Here is a 24,304-nt window from a genome sequence, read left to right as displayed (position 1 = left end):
TTCTTTCAACAGGTGCCTTTGCAAACACAATAGTCTGCCAAACAGACAAAGAAATATGCCTGGATGTTGGTGTTAGCCAGGTATTTGGGTCTTCGGGGGCGCAATATTTTCCTCACCAGATGGTTGCAATAAGTAAAACACCTTGCAGATATATATACTTGATATGCTGTTGGGGATTCCTGTCTTTCTTTGCTGTGTCGCACGCTGTAAATCACATTTAATGTCAGCCGACATAAGGAATGTGTGGTCATAGTGTGTAATTGTTGCAGCAGAGTGACGGGGTCGACCCTAAACTGCTGCAGCCTAACGCATGACCAAAAACACTTTCTGCTTGTGGAGGACCATCATCTGCACTTCACTTTTCAGCTTCAGCTGTTTCTGGAAGCAGCTGAAAGCAGGTTTTTACAGACACCGTCTGCCATTAAACCAGATGAAGCTTGCTCTGTTTTCAGTCACTTGGGATTACGCTAGTTTTAGAATATTGAGAAAAACTTCTTTAAAAGTTAAAATTCTGAAGTTTTTTGGATTGTAGTGCCTTCAATTAATTTGGAAAAAAAACATTTTTGATAGCATAGAGGATGTTGCGGCTTCATGAGTTCTTAGTAATTAATTCATTAATTAATTAATTTCTAACATTTGAATAAAATGGAGGCAAACTTATTTTAAGATTTAGACCACTTTAAACAGTTCTTTCCCCCCCATTGGTCCAGAACTTACACTCAGTATACACTCAAGCGAATTTTGCTGTAGATCAAACAACCAGACTAAGACCCACTTTTTCAGATGGTCTCAGTCCACTTCCACCAACTGTGGTATGATTAGCTTCCGATATGAAAGCAGACATACTACAGAAAATATATTTTGGATTTTACGAGCCATCATTGCTGGGTAAAAATAAGGCCTTCAGTCTTACTAAAGCTACTGCATGATACTGCATGATCTGGTTGAACTGAAGTCATACCTGATCATCTACAGTTTTCTGCTTACTGTTGCCGGCATGCTGTGGCTCCCAGAGCATCTTGTCTCATTCATCTTGCAGCTCTCATTTTCTGAGGTCACTGCAAAATTAGAAATATTCCATTGTGAAACCAGTGTTTCATGAGCTGCTCTTGACATTCAAAATGTTATTTCTGTTGTAATAACAGCTTAAATGTGCACAACAGAAATTTAACTTATCTCAATCTTGAAGTTTGTTTTTTCCAGGTCTGTGCTCTGTTCCACTCCCATCATTTTTGTTGAATGGGAGCAATGATTGTTGCCACACCAAGCAAAAAAAAGTCTGCTTTTGGTCCGAACTAAACAATTAGATCAGAACTTTTCTGGTGCTAATACACCTTAAAAAATTAAATAAAATAAAATAAAATAACGAAAACATCAAGAAGAAAATTTTGTCGAGCACAAGTTTGGTTCATCCAAATGTCATTTCCAGATGGCTGAATATTTCTATGTTCATCGTTTCAAACAGTCATACACAAGTATAAACTCTGTGGGGTAGTAAGTTGAGTTCTGTGTCCAAGAGACACAAAAATATGTCACACAACAAAATACCTCATGAAGGTATTGATTTATGCTGGTAATAAAGTGTCATCCACACTGAAACAAGTCTTGTACAAACATGGGATAAAAGGCTGCAGAGTGAGGAAGAAGCCAATTCCCCAAAAGAAACAAAAAAAAAAAGAAAAAGTCTGTTGTATAATGAGCACATTCATGCATCTACTCTTCTAAGGCTGAAGTTGGTGTGTTTCATTTGTTCCAAACACCATTCAGTTCTTATCACACAACTTTAATACCTGTCATCAACTGTTATTACTTTCCAGAGTGGTTTGATTGAGCCAGCAACACACAAGAACTGACTCTGCATCATTTCACCACCTAAATATTCCATTATAAGGACCTAAATTAAGGAAATGTGTCGACTGATATGACTAGGACCCTCTCAAACAAACCTTGTTATCCTTTTTAATTTGTTTTGAAACGTGGTGACAATTATACTGTACATGTAGTTGCCAAAATAAATGTTTTTGGGTGGCTGTAATTTGGCCAAAGGGTCATGGAGGGGCAGTAGTTAGATTGTTAATCTAAGCATCAGAATCTGTCTGGCATCGTGTCCTCAGCGTGTCAGCATTGGGAAAGATGGCCCAGCTTTAAAAACACAGGCTTAGCCGCACAGTGAGTTTTATTGTTTTTGTTTCCTTTCAGCCCTTCAGGGTTGAACCAGCTTTCTGGCACCGAGTGCTGGACCTCAGAAACAATGGTCATTACAGGGACTGAAATGTACATTGACTAAACTTGTACAGAGTCCAGGAAAGCTGGAGCCTTTTTCCACAATCAGAGGATTTGCTGATTCTGTTGCTCATTATACGGCCGAACTTAAATCTCCCGTTTTAATGTAGACAATTAAAGGATGTTATGTCTGAGGGAAAATCAATTAAGTGGAATTTCATTTTGGACTTTGACCGACTTGATCAGCAGAAAGGCTAATTTGCTTTAACTGTGTGGTGCTACGTTGCAAATATCGAAGCAGCATGTCATTAATTTTGATTACAGAGTAAATGGATTCTTGCTACAGCATAAACATGCTTTCAGAGTAAATAAAATTGTTAAAGTAGAAATGATTAAATGGACAGCCCACCGATTAAACTTTTTCTAATTTTTACCCAGGTCTCCCTAGAAGGGTTAGTGGTCGGTTTTTACTGAAAATATCAAGAGATGGCTGGAAGCTGAAACTTGGATAGTTTTGTGTGAAGGGAATATGAGCTTATCAAGTGGTCTGTAAAAGAGTATTAGCACTCAGTAAATGACAAAATAAGCTTTTTAGAAAGCTGGAATCAGTCACAGTTCTAGTTTTCTCTCTGCATCCAAAGAAAGCACAGATTTGTTTGCAAAGTCTCAATGTCCCTATTAGGAATATAATCTATGGTATTGAATGCTTTGTAAGAGTAATAATACTGCTTGAACGTTTTTACATTTTGTCTCATAAAGTTCAATGTATTTTACTTGGATTCAGTCATGTGAATAGTGTTCTTCATAGCTTTGCTTTATCCCTGCTCTTGTTCTTTCTTAATGCCCCTTTGTCCTCATGTGGTTTCTTGTTCTGTAATCTTCTCTAACAGTTTTCTGAGGTCTTTGCAAAACAGCAAAGGTGAACTCTGCTTAACTTATAAAGATATTTGGTGTCCCTGGATTTCATTAAGGAGTAGTAGATTAAAAGAGACTGAATGCATATGCAGGACACAATTTTATATTAACATTTAGCGCTATTTTCCTCTATCATATAAAAAAAGAAAAATGCTTTAAATATGGAAAAAAGAGGAACATTTCAAGTAGTAAAAATAATTACTTTTTCTTTAGCTTGAATTAATGTGACTATTTCCAGTTTTTGGAATAATATTTGTCCAACGTTGCAGCTTAAAGGACAGGGTCAGATTAGACTGTGGAATATGGTCGTGATTGCTTTTAGCATCAAACATACCTAAGTTAGACAGAGCAAATTCATCACTAGATGAAAGAGCTATTGTTTAATTTCCATTAGGAAGCTCTTTGTATTTAGACAGAAAATCTTTTGTACAAGTGATACAAAAGATAATCATTTGTATCAATAGCTTCTTTTCGTTCATTGCTCAAGATTTCTTTAAATATAGCTGAAGAAAAGCAGCTCCACTTTAAAGAATAAAATTACCAACATGGACTAGCAAATACAAATGAAAATAAATTATTTTTCCTGTTACTCATTTTCATCTTTTTATAAACCTCTCTAATAGCTGTCAAGGCTCGTTACTTTCGTGTGTAAGACAAGCTGGCTTATGAGTTGATCCTTGAGCATACAAACAATGGCTTACTGTATGCATTGTACTGATTGTGATAGAAACTTCTGGTTGTGATCTGTGCTGAGACAACAAATGTTTTAACATGATCAGTTTATTTTCCTGTTATTTCATCATGACTGCACTGTAAAAAAAAAAGCTTAATTCTGTTTCTTTGTGTTTAGGAGCAGGAAGACCCCAACAAGCTGGCTACCAGCTGGCCTGACTACTACATAGACCGCATCAACTCCATGGCCGCTGTAAGTTGCACTTGTTTCTGTCCTTTTTGTTTCAGTTGGTTTTTTTTTTTTCCTATTTAAATTTGCACATACAATCCTGTTTAAAACAAAATAAATCTGCTTTCAAATGTTAGGTTTTGTGTATCAGAACATAACGAGTTGATCTCCTTGTAAAACAATGTAATTTGCAACAGGGACATTGAAAACCGTTTCTAGTCTTCACAGTTCCTGCTCAGTTAAATTACATTCCACCCTTCTTCATCCCCCAACCAAGCTTCATCTCAGACTATAAAATTTATTGAATATTAAATAGCAAATATTGACACAATTATGTCAAGCACGGTGGTGAAGGTCGGATGACTGTAGGCCTATTTTGTTGTCATATGATATGATTACCTTGAGGTTCCCAATTTAGTTAATCCTGAACTTCTTTGCAGAACTAACTATTCAGGAGTGAAATTTGAATAGCTGTGAGACGGAATCAAGGGGTTGCAGTGGCCCAGTCAAAGTCCAGACCTCAACAAAGGTCTAAATGAGCTGAATAACCATTGGGAAGAAGTGGACCAAAAATGTTGCCACTATATATACTATTCTAGTATAGTATATTTTAGGGTGTACTTTCTTTATACCCTAACATTACATTCTTTTTAAAATACCTCACTTAATTTAAGCGCTCTCCTCTCAAGAGGTCACTGCTCTCTCAGCCATTCTTTCTCAGACATCTCTCAGGGTGATTTTTTTATCGTGTCCCTGCTGACCGCTGATTGCACTCACATGACCGCATTCCTTCTCTTTGACCCCCGCATTCGCACACGCACGCACACCCCCGCCCCCATGCACAACATGATGACAAACAGGCCATTTAGACACTCAGCAGTTCAGTAAGTGGGAATAACTGTCAGCGACCCAGAGTCAAGATGACAGTATATGCTGTTTTCCAGCCAGTGTAGCAGCCAGTGAAAACAGCTTGACACCATAACAAACTTCTCTTCTGCAGCGAGTTCATTGTCATTTAACGTGTGGCTAGTTTGTGCTGTTGACCTCTCCCCCAGAGTCCTTATGTGGACGACATGTTGGCTCCAAAAATGTTTGGGTCATAAAACATGATATTTTAGGAAGCTGACATGTAAGCAGGAACTTTATAGATGAGCAATGTTGATCGCAATTTTTCCACATTCTACTAAACTTGAGGTTTGTTTCTTTATTCTTGCGAGTCTTTCCAAGTTGTAGATCAGACGACTGTATGATAAGATACATACAAATCAGTATGAGCAATCAGACAAAACATAATGAAATAATGTTGATTGTCATAAAGTTCTGTTTGCATCCTTATATATTTCTTTTGTTTTTCTCACAATTATTTTAGGCCATCAAATGTTATTTTAGGTTAGACAAAAATAACCTGTGTAAATTTTAAAAAACTGTTTTTTCAAATGGTAATAGTTCGTTATGTAAATTGGTGAAAAAAAGCCAAACCAACCTGACCCTATGTGGAAAACAATTACTGTAGTCCCCCTTAATGAAATCAGGAATTAACAATTTCACTTTTAGAAAGTTTTCAATTTTACTTGCCACACCAAAGTTTGATTACAAATTCAGAAATCACATAAATAGAACCTGTCTGACAACATGAAGTAGGCTGAAAGTTCTCAAAAAGCAACATAAGAACTGTCTTTGACATCTGTCTGGGAGGGGTTACAAATCTATTTCTAGTGCTCTGGGTTTCCATCTAATCACAGTAAGAGACATTATTCACAAATGAATAAAATACGAAACAGTGGGCAGCATAGACAGTGTTGCTTACCAACATCAGCGTGTGAATGTGTGAATTGGTGAAATGACTGAATGAAGTATAAAGTGCTTCATTCATATTTGATAGAGTATAAATTGCCTGTACTATGCAAGTACAGGCAATTTACAATTCATAATTTAAAAAAGAAGAAAGAAACCAGGTAAAATGAGCATAAGTGGAGAGTACCACAGTGGAAACCACTACTAACCAACACAAAGACCTGTCCCAGATTTTCCATAAAACATCTTAATGACTCCAAAACATTCTGTGGAGTGACAAAACACAATTGGAGCTCAAGCAGACTTGCCTCATGACACTGATCCAAAGCAGACAAGCACATCCACCTCCGAATAGCTCTAAAAAGACCATTAGTATGTAAGCAGATTAATGTATACACCGTGCACAGGTCAAAAACCACAATGCAATATAAAAATGACTACATATACATTAAAACAAACAAAAACATCAAAACAAAGGGGGTAAAAGAAAAAATATAACAACAGTTAAAAAAATGAAGACAAATCATACAGTCCAGAAAGTAGTTAAAAGTCATCCTGAATAAATGGGTCTTCAGCTGCTTCTAAGAGTAGTTCAAATTATCATCAGATTATTATAGTCCGACATTAAAATGTACAGTATGTGATCAGAAACATGAAACGGTAAAACAAAAGCAAAAACACACATCTGTAAGTGGACAGTTGCTTTTTTGGGCAATGCGTTTTTCTCATGCTAACAAGCAACAACAGCTTATGTGTTGTTTTGAGTTTTGAGAGCATTTAAGATATTCTCCCTTCACATGCAAAACGAGATTATATATTTCCACTACTTCAGTCTCAAAATCTGGGTGAACAGGTTTTACTGTCGGGTTCAGGCAGCACCCAGCCTTTCACAAACAGCATCACACCGTAAGCTGAGCTCAAAGAAAACTCTGATTTGTCAGCTGCCAAGAGCTAAAAAATCCACCAGCACTACAGCAGCACCTTCTGTGCTGTTAGGTGTCAGACACACTGTCATCAAACTCCCTGTCAGCGGTGTTTCAGCCTTTCCTTTTTTAGTACATTTGCTACATACCAATTTGTGCAAATCGTTCGTGCAAAGCCTGCTTCAATATACGTGGAACTCTTTAAGCCAATATATCCACTTTCTGCTACTTGTTTGTCTCTAATTGTTCCAGTGATGCAAACTCCTAAATTGAGTCTAGATTTTCCTCCATAAAAATATGGAGAGAAAACAATCAACAAAACCTCTGATGACTTGACACTCGAATCGATTTAAATCAATCTTCAGTGACCTCACTTAAAGACAATCCGTGCCATAAAATGGTCAATGGATCCTGGACGAGGTCCCGGTTATTGTAACGCCCCACGGGCTTGGTTGTAACAATGTCAGTTTAAGTAATTACTCTAATATCAGGGGGAGGATTTAGACATTGGAAACAACCAGTTATAAAATTCTCAGACATAAATTTGTTTGTATTAAAGAGATTCCAATACAATGATTCTATTCAGGTATTTTTAAAATTGGACAAACACTCTTTTGTTCAACTCCCTCCTTTTGGCTCCAATATTCATCTTTCCATTTTCCAAACAGTTTTTCATTCTTGTTTGCAACCCTCCTTGTTCTCGACACCGGAGCTCCTGAGTGCATCCACACTGCAGATCCATGACTTCATGTCTTGGCAAGTAATTGAGCTCACCGGGGACAGACCTTCTACAGTAGCTGAGTTATTGGATGATCTCACTTTGGCTCTGTCGGCCTGAGAGACTGCCTCATGACCTACATCTTGACATTCATTCATAAACTCACGTCAGAGCTCAAAGGTTGTTTGCTGGCCATAGCAAACATCCTATGTGCTTGCTGTCCTGACGTTGCTAACCTGATGATGGCATAAGCTTTTCCCAAAGAGGAAAAAATACGATTCAAAACTTCTAACCTGGGATTAGGCAAGTCACTCAGCCATGACATGGCAGCAACTTAATAAACTCAAACCCAAATGTTTAGTTCTGACTCTGGGAATGTAGAATAGTCTTGAACCATAAGACGTGATTAGAAGGGTGAAACAACAAAATCTTTAATCTCTTATGGTCCTAAGCCATCGAGTGACTTGTAAACTAACAGAAGTATTTTAAATGTATTCAACTGGTGACTATAGTGACATCTACTGGCACAATTTATGATTTGCAAACACCTGAATTCCCTAAATCTATGACGGGATTATGATTACTCTGGAAAAACTTATTTTAATGGCTGTTGTGTGATTTCTATACCAGCAGATTACTTTAAATATGACGTGATCATTAAAACCAAATATATGAATTCTGAAATCAAACTATCACTCACAAATCTTAATATAGCGTGAAATCTTTTAGGTTTTTATGATAACGTTGCATAATTCTCAACATTCTCAAACAACAAATCAACAACATAAAGTAAAAAAAGATGTTGGAGCTAATTTTTTTTTTTTTAGCACCTGAGAAATAATTTTTACTTTGTCTATTGTTTCATTTTTATTTAAACACATTAATGTCCTCTTTTTTTCCCTCTTAGTATTAAAACCATATTTTTAATTGGCATGCCAGCAACCCACCTGGTTTACATTAGTCTTTAGAGCAGCAGCACCAATCCGGCTGGTAACAATGCACTGATGATCAGCTTTAAGGCAATGTTCTGGCTCTGGGCTGCATTTCCTATAATAAAGACTCAGGAAAATACCATCTGCTGGTTTACCAACAGGCTGTAATGGTATCCTTGTGTGGATGTTGGCCACAGGTATGAATGAGCTTACAAATAACAGATGTAAGGAAGAAGTTGTTGGCTAGACTCTGACATGGAGAGCTGGCTAAGAGAACTGCCTCTTCAGGGTTTCTGGACTGTCTGCAGTCAACTTGATAAATGTTTTGACTGTAACATTTTTCGATTAAGCACAAACTCTGCTGTACAAAGTTGTCGAGCAGTCAAACTTACAATTAAGTTTGACTGCTTAATTAGGCTTAATAAATAAAGGCTTAATAAAACTAAGGCTTTATTAAGCCTTAGTTGACTATAAGAGTTACATGCTGTAGGATTTGCAAAGCCAACTTCAACTTAGATACCCTGTTGAAGGACCAGAAAAGAAGGCATCTTTTCAGAGTTGGGAGATCTGAGTCAAGTGTTGAAATAAACTCAAGTTGACCACTTTGGCAGTGAGCAGCCGTGGAAAACGCCTGGAGAGGCTAAACAGAAGCCGTGACTAATGGGAGCATGGCTGCTCTTTGATGTTACTGACGAAACCTTTTAAGTGATGCAGAGATGCATTAACACTAACACTGGTTTGAGTGTTTTTTATTATTTGCCCTGTTTGCCGTAAGTTTGATTAGAGCCAGTTGTCCGCATAACTTCTGTTGACATGGTGTTTGGTTTCTCTTGAAAGAAAAGTCACTGAAAGAAGGGAACATACAACGTTTTTTAAGTGATTGTGGGTGACAAGATATTAACTTGACACTACGTATTTCTTATGACGCAAGTCTAAGTTGTTGTTATGGGCTATGGATATGAAGGTGAAACATGACAAACTGTATCAGTGTACAAGATTTTAAATTAAAAGTAAAAAAGTAAAAAGATTTTATAGGTTTCTCTTTATGTAGTAAAACTACATAAAGAGCAATAAAGACTGCTCATCAATCTGGCTGACAACGCTCTGTTACAAAAGCATAAAAGAGTGTTGTCTGTTACGCTCTCTGTGGTAGGGTTCTGGACACAACGGAAAGTGTGGCAAATAAGATATGGATCATTTAAAATCACTGTGAGAATGTTGCAGTTGGCAAACCATTAGATACTACAGTGGTAATGTTAGCATTTACTTTGTAGCTTCATAACTAAAAGTATACTTGATTTTCTCTGGACTGCTTTTGATCATTTCTGGTTCAAAGTCTTTGTTACTTGGACTGATCAAATCTGAACTTGACACCTCAACACTCAACAGGAATTCTTTGAAACAGTTTGTGATTTATGAAATCTCCAGGACCTGGTCACATTTTTGCAAAACAGGTTTTTCTTTCTGTGTTTCCACCTCCCATCCTGATGTAATTTTGGTGGGAAAAAAAACCTACCAATTTGAAAAAAGTGTTTCGAAATTTGAGATTTTTTAAATTTTTTTTTTAACTCTCCCTTTGGTGTTTATCTGGAAACGATCAAAAGGGTGCAATAACATAAAAACCTCTAAGATATGAGGATCTCTGACTAAACCAAAATGAATTCTGGGCTAAATTATTGTCAAAGATTTTAAGAAATGTCCTTCTGGTCAGTAGGAAATAATGCATAATCCATGTAAAACGTCCCATTTTGGCACTATTTGGTATCCAAAATAGACAGGTATGAGATGACAACAACTACAAAATGAATAAAATGATGAAAGGATGAACAGAGATATCACCAGCAATTTTGTACTGGATCCACAATTTAGATCCACAATGATCTGAATTCCTTGTTATATTTGCAGATGCAGACATTGTTTGCCTTTGATGAGGAAGAAATGGAAATGCGGAACAAGGTGGTGGAAGATCTGAAGACAGCACTCCGAACCCAGCCAATGAGGTATGTCCATCATGTGGTGTTTTCTTGGGCTGCAGAGGGTCCAGAGCTCAGCAATGCATGGCTCTCAGTCAAGTCACGCATTCCTGCCATTTGACTTGCTGAGGTAATATTCCACAAACTAATTACGACTAATAATGTAACATACTACTGGAAAGATTTGCTTTACAATAATAGTGCCTCTTGTCATTTGGAATTATCCCACTTAATTACTTCCAACTGAAATGCAACCAATTAGAGGTATTTTTAGCACCGCAGTTTAACTTTTTTCTTCCCCGACATGGTCATCGACACATCAACACAAAGAGCCATTTGAGGACATCAGGCGTCCTCAAAGAGGAGGGCAAACTGCTCTCCTCTTGCAGTCTGCGACACCCTTACATCCGTACATCAGCCATTCGTAAGATGTGGCTTACTTTTGGTTCAGACTTTGGTCTGAACCAAAGTGGGCCTGTTGATTTGATTTTATTTTTATGCCATGGGGATATATAAAGTCACAGTCTACATCTACAGAGTGACAAAAACTCAGGGCAGCTTTGAAGTCTGGGTCACGTCTGGGTTTTGTGTTTATAGGCCAAGTGAACATAAACGTTGTTGGGTGTGTGTTCCAAATGCACATGGGCCCATTTGCTTTTTTTGTTTCAGGCCTTGAGATAAATTTTGATCTAAAATGGCACCTTGTATATCAGTGGCGACAAACTCCAGCCCTCCAAGGCCAAAGTTCTCAGCTCTTGAATGGGTACCTTGTCTACACCTGACTCAGATGCGAAAAATGACCTAAGTACAGAAACAAGTTCTACAGAATCTTGTTTATTTGATAAATGTATGCTGAGACAGAGATAAATCTAAAAGTCGAAGGACACTGGCCCTGCTGGTCATTCCCTACATTTGGTTGTTATTTTCACATCACTTCTCAATCATTTTTGTCATTCTTTGTCTCAGCTTCTTGGACCTCCTTTCTTCTTTTCTGCCATCTTTGCAGTTATTTCCACTTCTCTCAGCTATGTGCAGGTAATGGAAAGCAGCCATGCTGATGAGACTGTCTGCTCTGCACATGTGTCCGCATGCGTTGTTTGTTTACCAGCCTAATGAAATAACCGGCGACAGATGCTGGGAAATTATCAGCCGTCTTTTATCTCAAAATGTCATTAAGTCGGCTTGTTTGTGATCTAAGCAGTCAGTCTGTCTTTGACCATTTTGTGTTTCGCTCTGTTGATGAAGCTTAAAGATGGACCGATTGAGGTTTGGAAGTCAGAATGGTCCATTTTGTTTTAAGGCTATACATTCATGCTCATTTGTGCAAATTGCACTTATTTGAACAATTAAGCTTAGCATTGTGGTAAAAGTAAAATCGTTTGCAAGTTCTTTATTGGAGATAGTTTGGAATCCAACAGAAAATAAGAAAACTAGATTATCTAAACTTTTCCTTTACTACACTCTCCACAACGTACTGTTTGGAGATGCTACGTAGCCAAAATAGTGGTAGACTTCCATTTTGATTAAAATAATGAGCAAGAAAATTTACATTTTAATTTATTTGTTCAGAGCTAACAAAGAGGAAATTTGCCAGTTGACAAATTACAAATGACCCTTTGAAATCAAATACATCAAGGCAAAAATATTATGTAGCAAAGCTATTCAAACCTAAATTCAGTTGGAATTTTGTAACTGGAAATCCTTAGTTTCCATTTTATCCCTTCATCTCCACATACAATTTCAGCCAAATGTAATGTACTATGTCTGTCCACCTGGAAAGATCACATTAAGACATGTCATCTTCTTTTGCAAGAATGTCGTAGTCCCTTTGACATGGATGCCTCCAAAACCAGATTTATGCAAATTTATTTTTAAAAGTAAGTAAACTATTCAGTTGTGGCCAGAATTTTTGCAACTAGCAAAACTTAAATTTTTAACAAAAGTAAGTTTGTTTATCCTCAGGTTTCTTCTAGAGTACTGAAGACAGTCTTGCTTGTTGGATGATGGTTTGTTCATAAGCTGTTATCTATATTAGTTTTAGGCAAAATAGTGACTGGGACCCACATATAATGCTCCCAGAGTGCACCTCTGCTGGCAAACCACGGGGTAGTCGACACATTTGCTTCTCCAGGTACCCCTTTTGTATCAAATAGTCTAAAGGGACACCTCAATGGGGAAAATACCCCTACCACAGCCAATCTCACGGTATATCAGTCTATCTTTGATGGTTTTCTAGGAGAGGAGTGATTTATTTGCTGTTCTCTAATTTTAATAGTAGACCAGCATTGAGGCTTTTTTTTGTCGATGTCTTGAGTTCAGTAATATCGGTTGATGAACGTGTGGATTTGCTTGTTTTGACATTCTCAAGAACAAATTCAGAATCAGCACGTCAAGCGAAAACTGGAAATCAGTTAAAGCCTGCTCACGCTTTGCTCTAACATTTCTTTATCTCAACATATCAACCCCAAGAAAAGTTGTTTACAGGTGGGGATTTTTAAATTCCTCACAAACTCTTTGGGCAAAAGAACGTACGTGCTGCTTTGACTCTTGCTTGAACGAAAGGCAAATGGATTTGGCCTTGAAATACCTTCTATACAGCTGAATGTCAGAGAATACTTAAAAAATCTCTTCTTCTTGGGATAAACAGTGTCTTCATTCAGAGGCTTCTTCCATTTCACTGTAGTATGGACTGCTATAGGAAATCTTTCCTGCCAACAGCCACCCCCAGCTACAATAACTCTTTGAAGAATTTGAATTAACATGAGTTATAATAACATTTAATTTCCCTTTGGGGTCAATAAAGTATTTTTGAACTGAATTTGACTTAAATGAGTGACAAGTCCTCTGTTTTCAAAATAACTTTTTTTGTACTTTACTGGATATTTTGTGTTTTAGCCAATGTAGTTTAAGGTTAAATTATGACCCTTCATACAATGCTCTCAGGATTCATTCTCAGATGTTTCTCCTTTTTTAGATAAAATTACCTCATTACTTTTGTTTATGTTTGGTGGACTTTATGAGACAACTTGATTCTCATAAAACTTGTGAGCTTTCGGCCTCTTTATTTGACTCAGCTGGTGACCCTTTCTGGCAGGTTGCAGGGACATTTAATAACAATCCTAAATAAGGACAGAAGAAGCCACATTTTGCTCCCTCATTAGACCATAACTCAGATTTTTCTTTTTAGCAGACATTAAGAAAATTGGATCTCAACAAATAAAACATAAAGATGCCACTTTGCAGAAATACAAGTGGACCTTGACAAGCCAAAGTAAAGAAAAGACACGGGGAGGGTTTATTCCAATGCTGCAGTTAATACTTCAAGTAATTCATCAAATGTTTAACCCTTTCTGAACAGACAAATATAGGCACACTGAAAATGTCCTCCTTCTGTAAGATCTGTATTGTTTATCATCCATCAAATGGAGCTGGGCCTGTGTATTTACCCACAAAAAGCTAAATCTAAACTCAAACAGGCATGTCAGGGCTGATGGACATATACAAACCATGTAGCCGTGTAGTAGATGCAGTCTGTGTTCCACTTTAATTTATCTTCTAAATATTTCAATATTTGTTGCATGTAATTGTGTCAGCACTGTTGCATAACTGTTAGCCTCTTGAGTTAAATCCACATCTGTGCTGATATTTGTGGTTCTACTCAGAGTATGTGTGTGGGCATTCTTGCATCTTAGACACAAAACCCCACAACTGCTGCCATTTAGTTCAAACATTATTGCAGGAGGATAGAAAAGCAAAGTTTATTTTTTTTTCTTTCAGGTCAGTGAGGCCGTTGTAACCCATAATGCGCTCCAATCCAAGCAGAGCATCTTAATGCTTCCCATGACAGCTGTCTGGACATTGCTTTTGCAAATCTCTTCCAGCAGGAATATTGACTTGAGACCTAGTGCAGTCTCTTCTCCTGCTCCTGAGTCAATAACCCTTTGGAAGGTCTGCTACCAACACAAGCAGAAATTATTATTCAGAACAGTCAGATCTCTTAACTGGGAGGAAAACCTCTGTTTTCATATATTACGCAATATGTATCAGTGAGAGAGCAAAGCATTACATCTTTAAAGAGTGTTCGGGACACAGATGTGTTTGCTTCTTTCCGACACTTCTTTTCACTTCTACTGAAAAGAAGTGTTTACTTCTTTTCTTCTTAGTATTCCCTACTAATACCAAGTAGTGAAAAGGGAGTTTAAGCAAAAAGCCGAGTGAAGTGCTACAGTCAAATTGTTTAGGTAGATAAGCTTGAGCTGCTACTAAATATGTACAGATTAGACAATAAACAAATAGCTTGTACTAGGATCTATTACTGACGCTTGATGTGTTATGTAATCACACAAATCACTAACTTTTAAACTTCCTGTGTGACCTTTAGCTTGGTATATTAACAAATATGCAGTGGAGTTTGTTTCAATGTTTATTTTTTGGGGGGGGGGGGTTATGAAAGGCCAAAAGTTGCACATAATTCTGAAGTGAAAGAAAAATGATGCAGGGTTTCACACATTTCAGGTTTTTATTTGTACAGAGAGTATAAAACTGCATCTCCTTTCTTTTTACATTATGCATTGCTTTGTGTAGGTCTGTCTCATTAATCCTCCATTGAAGTGAAAATGCCAACTAAAGAAAAGGTGGTTCACGCCCCTCTCCCCTCAGCTGCCAGATTTGGGGAAAAAAATAAGAGTTGCTGTCAGTCTGCAGAGTAACTGTTAGATAACACTAATTGTCACACTTTGTTTCTCAAAAACAGAGTCAAAATAAGGTAAAAATTCGGATGTTTGACAGTTGTCTTAATGTTGAATCTTAACTGGTCAGATATGGCAATATGCCCTCTGCTACTAGAGTACTGGTTTCCAAAAATGGCTTCTTTGCACTCAGTGGGTCTGTGTGAAGTGTACAAAAGTGTTGTGCATGTAGAGTTCTGTATTAGGTAGAAAGTGATCTACACTCTTTGTGTCTGAAGAATCATAGAGTATTTATTATGTGTTAAAGAATGCGTGTGTGTGTGTGTGTGTTGTCCGTCTACAACAGTTCAAACCTCAACTATTTCATAGCGGTTCCAGCAGACTCTCTGTTGAAGCTTTTTGCACCTCATCACCTCAGCACCAGATGGCTATTTACACCACAAAACATTTTTATTGTAACAGAGCTGACAAGGAGAACAAAAACTGTTTTGCTGAAATAGACCGTTTCATCAAACACCACTCTCCATAATTGCAAATGTGTAAAAATACCCAATATGATCTTTGTTTATACCTCTAGTAAATTTATGTTTCAGTTGTTAGGGAAAGATAAAGTGTTTTTCTCGTAAACTCCCTGGTCTGACTTGTGAAATACAATAACTTCTTTAAAGTTTTTAATGTGAAAGAGTAGTAAGCATCTTGAGTTATGCATTTAAATTTTGTACTCGCTGAACTCGTTTTTTTTTTTTTTTTTTTTTTTTTTTTTTTGGTCTATTTAGCCAAAAGTTGAAACATCAGGAAAGAAGAAACAGATTTTGTGGATTATTATCCAACTAACATATCTCATTAGATACTGAGACTATCAATTGTCTTCCTCACGGTTTTCATTTGAGTTAATGGCTGCAAGGAAAATTGTGTGACTTACAACAAAGATCTGTTTTGAACCTTCTAACAAACGTATGAACTAAGAAATGGATGGTATACACTTTTGATTGTTGTCACTTTTTTATTGAGATAACTGAGTAAGTAAAAATACAATGTGACTGGCCCTGATTGGTGATTTTGTCAGAAACTACAAATTAGCTCTTTCTGCATTGAATGAATTAATCTCTAACCGCTCGTGGCCATAATAACTCTGCAGAAAAGAAGCTCTTCCTGAGTGAAGCACATTTAGTTATTAGTATCAGTAAGTTGTGTAAAGTGAAGGACACAAGATGCAAAAATACAACTTTTAAAAGTTGAACAATTTCTTTATAGAAACTAGACATTCAGGCTGATACGTCAGCATTAAAGAAGAAATCAAGGAGGCTTTGCTTTCAGAAGGCTGAATTTGTTGCAGAACATTTTCGGTTTTATCTTTCAGAGCTTTCAGCCTCTCTGTCATAGAACATGTTGATTTAGCCGATGTTGAGCGTTATTTGGAAATCTCCTAGTAATGGTAATGGTCAACTTTCTTTAGCCATAAACATTGTTCTTAACAGTTTTTAATAAAACAATATTGTGAGGACAGTCTAAAATATCACCTCGGTTATCATGTTTCATTTGTTTTAAAACAGTGGTAAAATTTTTAAGTGCAAAGCTGTTTAATAGACACATACATCTTCTATTGTTTATTATTATTTTTGTACAATTAAAAGTCATCATAAGAACTATATGACAAATATATCTCCACTCCTCATCATGCAACGTAATTTATTTTTGTTCTCACTCAGCACATTTTTTACATGATGTTGCTGACATTTGTGGGAAATTTGTCATTGATTGGACGGAAATAAATTATATGATGGAAAACCAGTGAATCAGGGCAAATGCAGGAGACTGAGGGTTTGCTCTTTTTAACAGACATCAGGGAGTGATTCCTGTGGTCGGAGTGCACAGAGAGTCTAATTTTTACTTAATTTATAGCCTCAGAAAACAATTTCCTAATCTCTTTAAGGTAGCTTCAAGTCATTCCTAATACCATGGGAGAATTATGTTTTTAAAATATAATCTCATCTTAAAATAAAATATCTTTTTTTTTTTTTTTACTTGAGTCCTATGGAAGTGCACTGCTGTTTGTCCTGTTGACTTTATTGACCACTGACAGGAGACATTATGATCCCCTGGCCCACCTGAGATTGGTTGACCCCACGTATAAACTGCTCCCTGTTGATATCCCTATAAACTTAGTCCAGAATAACTCCTCTGTCCATGGCTTGATATATTTTGCATACATTTACTACAGATGTGCCCTTTGGCTGAGCCTTTAGTCGTATTCTCTTTATGTCAGTTTTATGTGCATTGTCCTTTGTTCAGCCTTCATGTTACCTCAGTTAAACACCAGGCCTCACAAGAGAAAAGTATTTAAATGAGAGCTATGCTGATATTACGCGATATACAAAAACCTCCAGTCCGGGTGCTGTAATTGGCACCTCTGACAACCTTTCTTGGCCTCTTATTCACATTCTTCCTTTCTAGTCAAATCAGTCCTGTGTGTGACTGAGTGTCCCTGGATGGAAGCGCGTGGGTGTTTGAGAGAGACTTTTAGGTGGGTGTGAATATGGTGGGAATACGAAGGGCAGCAGAATGGCTCTGGGGAGCACATGATCACTTGAGTTTGTGCATTTGGGAGGGCTGGACTTGGATAAGTGTGTGTGGCTGTGCTTCGAGGCAGACTGTCTGCCACTCTGGGGTCATTCTTGGTTCAAACAGGAAAACAGTTTTGGTACTGAAGCTGAAACCTCAAACAGTACTTTTAGCTGGACTCGAGTTCTGAATTTAAATTTGTGCTTCTGGATTACTTTCCACTTCGTTCTGCTTATTAAGTGTATGAGATTTCAAGATAAGGTTAAAAGTCTGGAAGATCACTGATGAGCAAATCATTTTTATTAATTTTGCTAACAAATTAAAGAATAAAAAATAATTTTATGCCTGGAAATGTTTGTTTGTGACACTAAGTTGCTAAGTTGTCAATAAATTGTTACAAGTAATATAATTTTTAAAGAAAATTTAACCAAAACTTGAATCACTTAATTATTTTTCATGCCTTGTCAACTATACCTTTCTTTATCATGTTGTGACATCCAAATGACAAAAAAAAAAAAATCAAATAAGAGTAGGAATATATAGCAACTTTGTGTTAAAGACAGCACTCTTTTCCTTCACTTGCTGCCCATACCAAGGGCACTATGGAATTTTTGTTCAGTTTTTCCTGTCCAAAACGGCCAGAAATGTTCTGTTGTTTTGTTGTTCTTTAATTTGAAACATTGATGTGAACACAACACTCACACCTAGCTTATTGAAAAAGCCCTGGCCATTGAGTTCAAATCAAAAATTACCAAACTGTACTACATATATATCCCTAATTCCAATATTTAATCCATGTTTTCCATAGAGATGAAATCATTAAAATTAAGATGTTGGATAATTTTCCGATTGTCATTCAGTTTGGATAGAAGTCCATAATTTACAACAATGGCAATCATTTCATTACACAATAAAACACACTATTTTCTATTTTCTATATTTTGAAAGCCATTGTTTTACTTGAATAAGCTGAGCCTAGATTTAACTAATGCTTGTTTTTAATTTTTTTCTGAAAAATGTGTGCGGTTGAATTACTTTAAGTGCCATTCAGCTGTCCAAGTCAGCTCATATGCAGCTGATCCCAGGTGAGGCTTAAAGTATGCAGCACTTGTTCCAATTGAAAAGAAATGCAATAAGATCTTTATGCCAATCAGCTGAGTGTGAATGTCAGTTATAGGACGTAGGAGGAGATTCATTTATTTAAGAGCTCACTGGAGTAAAAGGAGACAGCAGAAGATTAGACACAAATGAACCTCCCGTTGAAACCCTGCATGCACATTTATGCTAATTTCTTGCACGCATAGATCACACACATATGGTTCATAGTTTGGATTTTGTGTGTATTTTCTGGCAAATGGTCGACAATTCGGCAGAGCGATTTGAAGCAGCCAGCATGCAGAGCCTTGAATCTCATCCATGCTTTTGATTTGAGACTCCAAGAACAACAGCTCTCACCCTCCGCTTTCCATACATTAATCACAGGGATGTTCAGCCTAATTTCTCCTCAACTATGAAAGCTCTTCCAGAGAGAGCCCTTGGTTCATGAGCAGGCGAAGGACTATTCCAGCATGCTATCCAAACACTCCTCACAGATATCAAATGTGCAATTCTCATAGTTGGACCAGTTGTGCCTTGATCTAGCTCCCAGTGCCTGCTTTGAATTTAAATCAGGTCATATTTAATGCATGGGATTTATCTGTCGCCACCTTGGTGCAGGACAAGGGCTGCTGCTCTTGTGCTCAGACAAAAAGTGCACTGTATGCCGGGTGTTTCTGTGGGAACTTTAAGACTTCAGTGCCTTAAGAGTGGCTGATTGCATGTATACATATAGGTGTTCTCAATCAGGAGGAAATCACAAATATTGTGATTTGTGATCAGTGTGTTTTGCTGCTATCTAGACATCTGCTTGAGGTCTCTTATTCATCTGTGGTGAGCAAAGGAGGAGCCCTTGCCTCAAATTAAATGCTATATAAACTGTGTTCTTTTTTTTTTTTACATGTTTCTGCCAAAACAGCAGGAGGTGAGGAATTGGCGTTGAGCACGTAATTATAAACAATGTCTAAGAAGTTGCAATAAATCATAACTTTCAGTGTCGCTTTCACTCTCCCCCTCCATGTCACGTCTGTCCTCTGTGTCTCCCTCTCACAAACCCTCATTTGTCTGAAATAATTTATGAGGTCTATCAGGAATCTTACTGAGTGGGATGCTCATTTACAAAGCAGCCCACATTGTGCTCACTGGACGTGACATTGATCAGTGTTTACATCTCCTGCTAGTCACTTCACTCCTGTAGAGGTCATTGACTCACTGATTTCTAATTAGTTTAGCTAACAGCAGCTTTGAAGCGGAGAAGTGGCTAATCTTGAGGTTGTAAAGTTTTAGGAAGACTTTGGTTTTTGCTTTGGCGGTCTTTTTGGTGTGGGTCCCGGGTGCAGAGAAATGTGTTCAAGTAGAATGAATGAAAGATGTGGGTGTGTTCGGATGCAATGAAGAAGATCCATTGTGATTCCTCAACTTTACTGAAGCAAAATGAATTCTGTCACACTGAAGGAGTAAACCAAGACATTGTAAGCAGTGACAGTTCTTGCTTGAAGCAAGCTTTTCGAATGAGTGGAATAGAAGAGAATGATCCTTAGAATGACTGAAATGTCTCAGCGGCAAAGAGAAAAGCAAATGAATAATCTGACTGTCATGGGAAGTCCAGACTCTACAGATCAGAAAATGTATTTCCAATCGTTCATTATCTATTCTTGGTGAGTCTGAGCTAATTTTTCCTTAGTTAGAAGAAGTTGGTACCTTTCTATCGTCTCCAACCAACATGTTTTTCTCTTCTTACATCTGACATCAACACAGCAATTCTGTCCACACAACTGCTCACATTTAAAGACAATTAAATCAAAATCAAAAATTGTAGATTTTTTTTTTTTAAAGTGAGATAGGCTTTTAATTTAATGCTGAACAGGAACATGTGAGTCAGGTGATTTTAGCAGTGAACAACCATATATTCTGGTGTTTTTTTGTTTGTTTTTTTTAAGTAAAAAAAATATACAGTCATATTGTCCTACAGTGCTTAAACTGTATGTAACATTGTTATCCCTTCTTTATTGGTTTGACATGACCATAGAGAAAAGGTCACACATGATATTTTTGAGTTGTTGAACAATCCCTGATAGACTAGCATTCTAGGTAAAGAGCCATATCAAATAGAAATTATTACCTATTATTAAAAAAAAATATCTTTGATCTAAATTTGAGTCATGAGTACTGGACAGAGGACCTCAGAGACCAACATCTACTAATAAAGAGCAATTTACATGGTCCATAACTTAATTTTTTCCATCTTTATTCCTCTGCTTCTTTAGGTTCGTCACACGATTCATCGAACTCGACGGACTCACCTGCCTGCTCAATTTCCTGCGCAGCATGGACTATGAGACGTCAGAGAGCCGCATCCACACTTCAGTCATCGGCTGCATCAAGGCCCTGATGAACAACTCGCAGGGACGCGCGCATGTCTTGGCCCATCCGCAAAGTATCAACACCATCTCTCAGAGCCTGCGGACGGAGAACATTAAAACTAAAGTGGCGGTTCTGGAGATTCTCGGAGCCGTTTGCTTGGTGCCCGATGGACACAAGAAGGTGCTGCAGGCCATGGCGCATTACCAAAAATACGCTGCAGAGAGGACCCGATTCCAGGTGAGTAAAACTGAGCTGAAATAATATTGCTCTTATTGTGGATAATGTGCATTAGGATTTAAATATTCCTAATTTCTTTAGATTTTACTTTCCTTCAGCCAGAATTTTTCTGGAATCTTTTAAAGTTGATATGGTTATTAAGTCTTTGTTTTTTTCTTAAGAGAAAATCTATGTTTTTTTTTTTAACACGTTGACCTTCTCATTTCTATTGTTGATTTTCTTTACGGACCATAGCATATGACAGAAGAACAGTATTTAAAATACTTCTGGCTTCCAATTGTGAGCAGTTTTTATATTTTTTTTATTTGGAGCAAACAGTACTTCATTTAACCTTTCTGTTATCTGGTAAAAGTTTTGCTCTCTCTCACTTTGTCACAGTCTATAGCAATTAGTAAAGTCTTCATGCTTTCACAGTAAATACTTTTTTTCTCTTTACAATTGATAATGACATCAGTTTGAGTCTTACATATTTCTGCTAAGCTTGCTAAGTTTGAGTCTTTTTATTCTTTTGAAACAACTTAGCTATGCCAACATTTAATATCTGTCTAGATATTAATTCTGGACACCAGTTAGTTCCTAACACTCTAGCTTGGTGGTTTCGCAAAACATTGACTGCTGCAATTTTTCTGAATAGTTACATTTTCAGCAACCAAAGGTCAGTTTCTTTTGTGTATTTTAGTCTAGTCTTTTCAACTCACAAAAACTTTTGAAAAACCAAAACAAAATTTGCTTCAGACAAATTAAAACCAAGTCTTCCACCTTGGAATTAAAATAGAAAGAAATAAGTGATGGCTCAAACCTCTAGCACATGACTGTGGTACAAGCAAATTTCTCAAGATGCCTGCCTACATCACTGTGGTCACTTTAAATTTAACTACTTGTGTAACTCAACTGGTAGGTCTTGGGTTAGGCACACGAGCCATTGGATTTAAAACTTGTCAAGGTCTCAGGGTGTTGAGTGCTTTAGTAAGTGGTAGGACTGAGTCAACAACCACATCTTACACGTCCCCTGCGGGGGTCTGCAATAAATTGTACCACGACAGACTAAACTAACACCCTGGGATCAGAATCATTGCGAGCATTGGAGGCCTTTAAATGTCAGTTTGAGCTGTGATTAAACTTCTGAAGTATGTTGGGGTAAGTTAAAGAACTGAGAGCAGTGACCCTGTGTCACCTTCTTTTCTTTGATATTGTCAGCATAATATGGGTTCCTTAGCATGCCTTCATTACCACTTATCACAGTTTCAATCTGACTCTTTGAGCTCTAATCTGCATTTATGCATTTATATCCAGACACTCCTCAATGAGCTGGACAGAAGCACTGGCCGCTACAGGGACGAAGTCAACTTGAAGACGGCAATCATGTCCTTCATCAACGCAGTGCTCAATGCTGGAGCTGGAGAGGTCTGCATGTGTTAACCAATGTTTTTGTGTTTTATTTAAGTAGTTTCTTTCAAAAGATAAGATAAGCTTGAATCTGCTGTTAGACACTGTTTCTACATCCACTAGTAATAAGCTTCTTACCAATCAATAAATTCACACATGGTTCTCTGGAACATTTTACAATTCCTGACATCCTGTTTATTAAATTGTTTTAACATTTTTTACATTAAATATTGCCAGATAATTTCCAACTATGCAGTTGCAGGTATTTTGAATATTGGTGTACTGCTTGTTGCTTTCAGGACAACCTTGAGTTTCGTCTCCACTTGAGGTACGAGTTCCTGATGTTGGGCATTCAGCCGGTCATTGATAAACTCCGAGAGCACGATAACGCCACTCTGGACAGGTGAGTGATCATCTGCTGTTGTGCTGTTAGTGCTGCTTGCGTTTCTAAAATGTGTAAATGTCACAATGTTTTAACTCTTTTCCCAGACATTTGGACTTCTTTGAGATGGTGAGAAATGAGGATGACTCTGAGCTAGCCAAAAGATTTGATATAGTGAGTTTCTCTTTTTTACATTAAAACATTTTATTCTAAAGTTAGGTCTGCGTTAGAAATAAAACATCTTCTTTTTTCTTTGTTAGTCCCATGTGGACACAAAGAGCGCTGGTGCCATGTTTGAGCTGATCAAGAAAAAACTGAGCCACACAGATTCCTACCCACATCTTCTCTCGATCCTTCAGCACTGCCTGCAGATGCCGTGTGAGTCAAAGAGAAACGGGCCAAAATATCTTCAGTACAGATTAACAGGTTCACTCTGGGTTCATTTGGACTCACAAATGTACAAACAAGAGTTTTTCTTTGTATTCAGATAAACGTGGAGGTTGCAGCTTGCAGCACTGGCAGCTTTTAGACAGGATCCTGCAGCAGATTGTCCTACAGGATGAAAAGGGAGAGGACCCAGATGTCTCCCCACTCGACAACTTCAGTGTTAAGAACATTATTCGCATGTAAGTGAAGCCATTCCTCATACTACTGTTCATTGGAACTTTACATTACTGCTCAACGATAATCTGTTAGCAAGAGTATTCCACTTTGACACCAACTTAACGTTTGCAGTTGTTTTTGATCCATCAACTTCAAATAAGGCCAATAGACTAAACTTGATCAAGTCCTATAGCAAAATTATATCTTTATCATGAAAAATGTTTTCAGATTGTTTTCTGCTGTTACTTGCACATGTATCTTATTAAACTACAATAATAATAATTTTTTAAAAAACTACTTATTTCAAGTCAACTGTTTTCGTATTTTTAAGTAGCCAACAGCATAACATTTCTGTACCAATGGTGTTTAAATAATGGTTTTGTCACACCATTTTCAAAGCTTTAGTTCAGTCTGAACCTGCTCCTATTCTTGATTAAATCATCAGCACTAAGATCAAAACCTGATAAAAACACCATAACGCAACAAAAAGAAACTCTAGAATAAAATCAACTTTAATAAGAATACTCCAGTCCTTCCAGGGTTGACTAAATCTGGCTCTCTGTTGTGGTGCTTGTGTTGGGAGCTTTGGTCTTCTCAGAGAAGATGAG

At 37.3% G+C, this 24,304-nt stretch overlaps 1 protein-coding gene across 5 annotated transcripts in view; it reads left to right on the top strand.

Annotated features, from left to right (window-relative positions):
- Window positions 1-24,304, top strand: part of daam2 (dishevelled associated activator of morphogenesis 2) — a 103,038-nt gene that overhangs the window by 55,007 nt on the left and 23,727 nt on the right. For all 5 annotated transcript variants that reach the window (XM_028000214.1, XM_028000215.1, XM_028000218.1 and 2 more), the window contains 8 exons: window positions 3,989-4,063; window positions 10,312-10,406; window positions 20,992-21,325; window positions 22,619-22,729; window positions 23,011-23,114; window positions 23,201-23,267; window positions 23,354-23,471; window positions 23,581-23,719. In XM_028000214.1, coding sequence (XP_027856015.1) covers window positions 3,989-4,063; window positions 10,312-10,406; window positions 20,992-21,325; window positions 22,619-22,729; window positions 23,011-23,114; window positions 23,201-23,267; window positions 23,354-23,471; window positions 23,581-23,719 — 1,043 coding nt within the window. The remainder of the gene's footprint in view (window positions 1-3,988; window positions 4,064-10,311; window positions 10,407-20,991; window positions 21,326-22,618; window positions 22,730-23,010; window positions 23,115-23,200; window positions 23,268-23,353; window positions 23,472-23,580; window positions 23,720-24,304) is intronic.

This window comes from Xiphophorus couchianus, chromosome 19 (genome assembly GCF_001444195.1).
Source record: "Xiphophorus couchianus chromosome 19, X_couchianus-1.0, whole genome shotgun sequence".
Classification (NCBI taxonomy): Eukaryota; Metazoa; Chordata; class Actinopteri; order Cyprinodontiformes; family Poeciliidae; genus Xiphophorus; species Xiphophorus couchianus.
Note: the sequence above shows the minus strand (reverse complement) of the source record. Positions and strands in the feature narration are given on the sequence as shown.